The 3,165-nt window shown below is 39.9% G+C and overlaps 1 protein-coding gene across 1 annotated transcript; it reads right to left on the bottom strand.

The window, feature by feature from the left end:
* Positions 1-391: 391 nt before the first annotated feature.
* On the bottom strand, positions 392-2,743 carry LOC122023043 (pentatricopeptide repeat-containing protein At3g26630, chloroplastic-like). The gene is made up of 7 exons (XM_042581141.1): positions 2,568-2,743; positions 2,388-2,493; positions 2,160-2,253; positions 1,731-1,813; positions 1,232-1,677; positions 549-657; positions 392-445 (listed from the first exon to the last, which is right to left on the bottom strand). Exons 1-7 carry the CDS (start codon positions 2,741-2,743, stop codon positions 392-394), a joined length of 1,068 nt encoding a protein of 355 aa, XP_042437075.1.
* Between the last annotated feature and the right edge of the window lie 422 nt (positions 2,744-3,165).

The raw sequence follows: 3,165 nt of genomic DNA on the forward strand, positions 1-3,165 counted from the left end.
ATATGTTTGTTTACCCACAAAATCAGAAAAGTTTCTAAGGACCTAATTTAGGCGTTCAGATTTATTTAACAATCATTATGCATAGAAGTAACATCATTATCCAGCCTGCTTGAGTTTTTCCCTACCATCATCCATATACTAGTATGGTACAACAACAACAATTAATACAACAGAGGTGAAGCTTATAATTTGACTATTTCAAATTCATGACTTGAATGGTTCCCATGTTTGTCGTATCAAAGCTGACTATTTGTGTGTAATCAATATACTTTACTAAATTAAAGATCTCCAATAAATACTACTATAGAAGATAATTCGGTGAATGAAAAAAAATCATTATAAAGTCTAGTAATTTATACCTAGTAATGATATAGTCTAGTACGCATTGCGCTCATTCAGATCGTACTTCATCAATTTCTTCGTTAGAGTTAATTATTTTCATGAACTGTTAACAAAACAAGATTATATTAGTAAAAAAATCAGCAATGAAGAAGCAAAATCAAATAAAGAAAATTATTTGAGAAAATTGAGAATATGTCAAATATTACCATTGAGAAAAGTGAATCCTTCTTGCTGGTGGCATTTCCTTCAATAATTTCTCTCATAAATTTCATCACATAAAACCCACATTGTGTTTGCATCAGGTTGACGAGGACCCTATATTAACAAAAAAATTGTCAACGAATAATGCACATATAACTATTTTTAATAATAAATTAAATGCTTAATTAAAAAAAAAATGTACTCTCATATCCACTACATATTTCCAGTCTTCGTGACGATTGCGATGATTAAGTGAATCGAGCAAATAAACCACCTCCACATAAGGGTCGATGATAGTCAAAATCCAATGACATTTATGCACAAAACAGATAATCAATGCATAAATTTCATAAAATTGTCAAAAAAATCTATTAAAAATAAAATTGTAATATTTATGAGAATCACAAGATACACATCCTGCTTTACGAAACACTCTTCCATGTGAGCATGCAAGATCTTGCCTTGGCTTAGTGCACCTAAACTAGCATAAGCTGTGAGCAAGCTCACTACCGTGAACTTATCAAGTTGCAAGCCAGATGCTCGTAACTTTGAAAATAACTACAATGCTTCCTTAAGTCTACCTCCATGTATGTATCTGGTGATCATTGAGTTAAATGAGATGATATCAGGAGCATTCATTTTCTTAAATAAGGATCGAGCTATGTCGATATTGTCAATCTTACAGTACCCATCGATGATGGCATTCCATGCTGGTGTAATCTTGTTGTTCATTGAATCGAAGATATGACGAGCGGACTTGATGCTTCCACCTTTTACATACATATTGATTAGTGCATTAGCAAGATTGTTGTTCACACCAATTCTCTTGTCGATGACAATCTGTTGAAGCCATTTGCCCAATTTTAGATCCTGCAACTGTACGCATGCCGATAGGACTACAACCATTGCAACAGTATCTGGCTCAACGTTCTCAAACATCATCTCTTTGAGCACCCCAATGGCCTTTGAAGCCCTTCCATCTTTAGCATGGTCGACTATCAAACTCGTCCAAGAGACCACATTTCTCACAGGCATTTCATTGAATAGCTTCAGAGCATCATCCACGAATCGAGATTTCACAAGTCCCCCGATTATCGTCGTCCATGATACAACTTCTTTTTCATGTCGATCGATCTAAACACTATCACGGCATCGTCTATGTAGTCAAGTTGTACATACATATACACCAAAGAATTCACTACAAATGCATCACAATCAGGAAAATGCTTTACGAACGTAGCATGCACCATTTTCCCTTCCAAGGTGGAGCCTGCAAGGCCACAAGACTTGAACATGAACTAAAATGTGTAGGCGTCGGGCGTCGGGCGTCGTGCTCTTTTGACACATTTTACAGAACAAATTGAGGGACTCTCAGGGAAAATGACAGGAAGAATAGGCCCGGATGATGGTGTTCCACTGAAAGGTGGAGGGATCTAAAATTCGGGAGAAGAAGCCGAGAAAGTAGGAGTGCGGGGTGGAGGAGACTTTTGTGAGGCATTTCAGCAAACAAGTGGTGGGCGAGGAGTGGGAGAGTGATCCGGTGATGAGTAGCTGAGCATGGAGCTATGCAACATGCTTCTGCCATAAAAGAACAAGAATCTATTCCAGATAAGAACAAGGTTTCAGAAACCATAACAAATCTATTGTAATCCCTCCAGAATCACCAGCAACAGACACATTGCTGCAACCTTCTTGAAGAACTGCCCTTTCCTGATCAAGCATAATCAAGAATCATTAGGATCAAAAATATCCAATGACATTCTTGATCACGTTCTACTAATTTAAGAGAGAGTGTAATCGCTCACCGGCTTGCTGTTGAGAGGGGATCATCCGTTAGCAATAGCCTTTCCGTTCTTTATGCCGCGAGGGGAAGGGAAACGTTGTGGTGTCAGAGGATTTGCTCTGGCGTCCTTTGGAAATGCTGATTTCTCGATCACAATCTTCAGTTTGCTGTAGAATTTTTTTAGGATGATGAGGAGAAAAATGATGAAGAAAAGAAAATTAGAGTTTTGGTGTGTGATTACATTGGGATCAGAAGCTTGCTATCTTGTTGAGGGCTTTCAGCCATATTGTTGACCTCCTTCTCGGCCTCTTCTTCAACGGGAGTTTTACTTCCGACCGCCATTCTCTTGAGCTCGTGGTAGAACTTGGAGATCTGGCTCAATAGGTCCTTCCCGAAGAACAAATTCCTGGCCGACATCGTGCTCTTCAGACAAGGTGGTAGCTTCTCCGGCTTCGATTCCTCCCTCTCCTCTTCTACCTTTTTCCTAGTGCTCGACTTGATTCAAGTCTTGGTTCTCAAGACCCTCTTTGAAAGCCTTCGAGGCCTTTGGCTTGAGTGGAGACGTCGGGAGGAGCGGAGCAGCGACGAGGCCTCCTCTTCTCTTCAGCTTGTTCTCGTCTTTAAATCGCCACAATCAAGAAGGAAAATTACACCGTTGTGGAGGAAGATCCAGCGGAGGCGACACCCCTTCCTGTCGCACGGTCGCCAGGATGGCATGAAGAGATTGTACGAGGAGAGAGAAAGAAAAATGACTTAGGGTTCGGGAACATGAAGGGAAAAACAAGGCACCGAAAAGATTTGCGGAGAGGGGGGAAAGCAAAACTACGAGAGGAAAAATG

This window comes from Zingiber officinale, chromosome 9B (assembly GCF_018446385.1).
Source record: "Zingiber officinale cultivar Zhangliang chromosome 9B, Zo_v1.1, whole genome shotgun sequence".
NCBI lineage: Eukaryota > Viridiplantae > Streptophyta > Magnoliopsida > Zingiberales > Zingiberaceae > Zingiber > Zingiber officinale.

Excerpts from the sequence above, each read along its gene's own strand:
- LOC122023043 (XM_042581141.1), bottom strand. The coding sequence starts at position 2,743 with ATGTCGGCCAGGAATTTGTTCTTCGGGAAGGACCTATTGAGCCAGATC. Across the intron at positions 2,254-2,387 it reads GCGGCATAAAGAACGGAAAG|GAAAGGGCAGTTCTTCAAGA; the intron begins GCTATTGCTAAC and ends ATGCTTGATCAG. Across the intron at positions 1,814-2,159 it reads GTTATGGTTTCTGAAACCTT|GCTCCACCTTGGAAGGGAAA; the intron begins GTTCTTATCTGG and ends GTGGCCTTGCAG.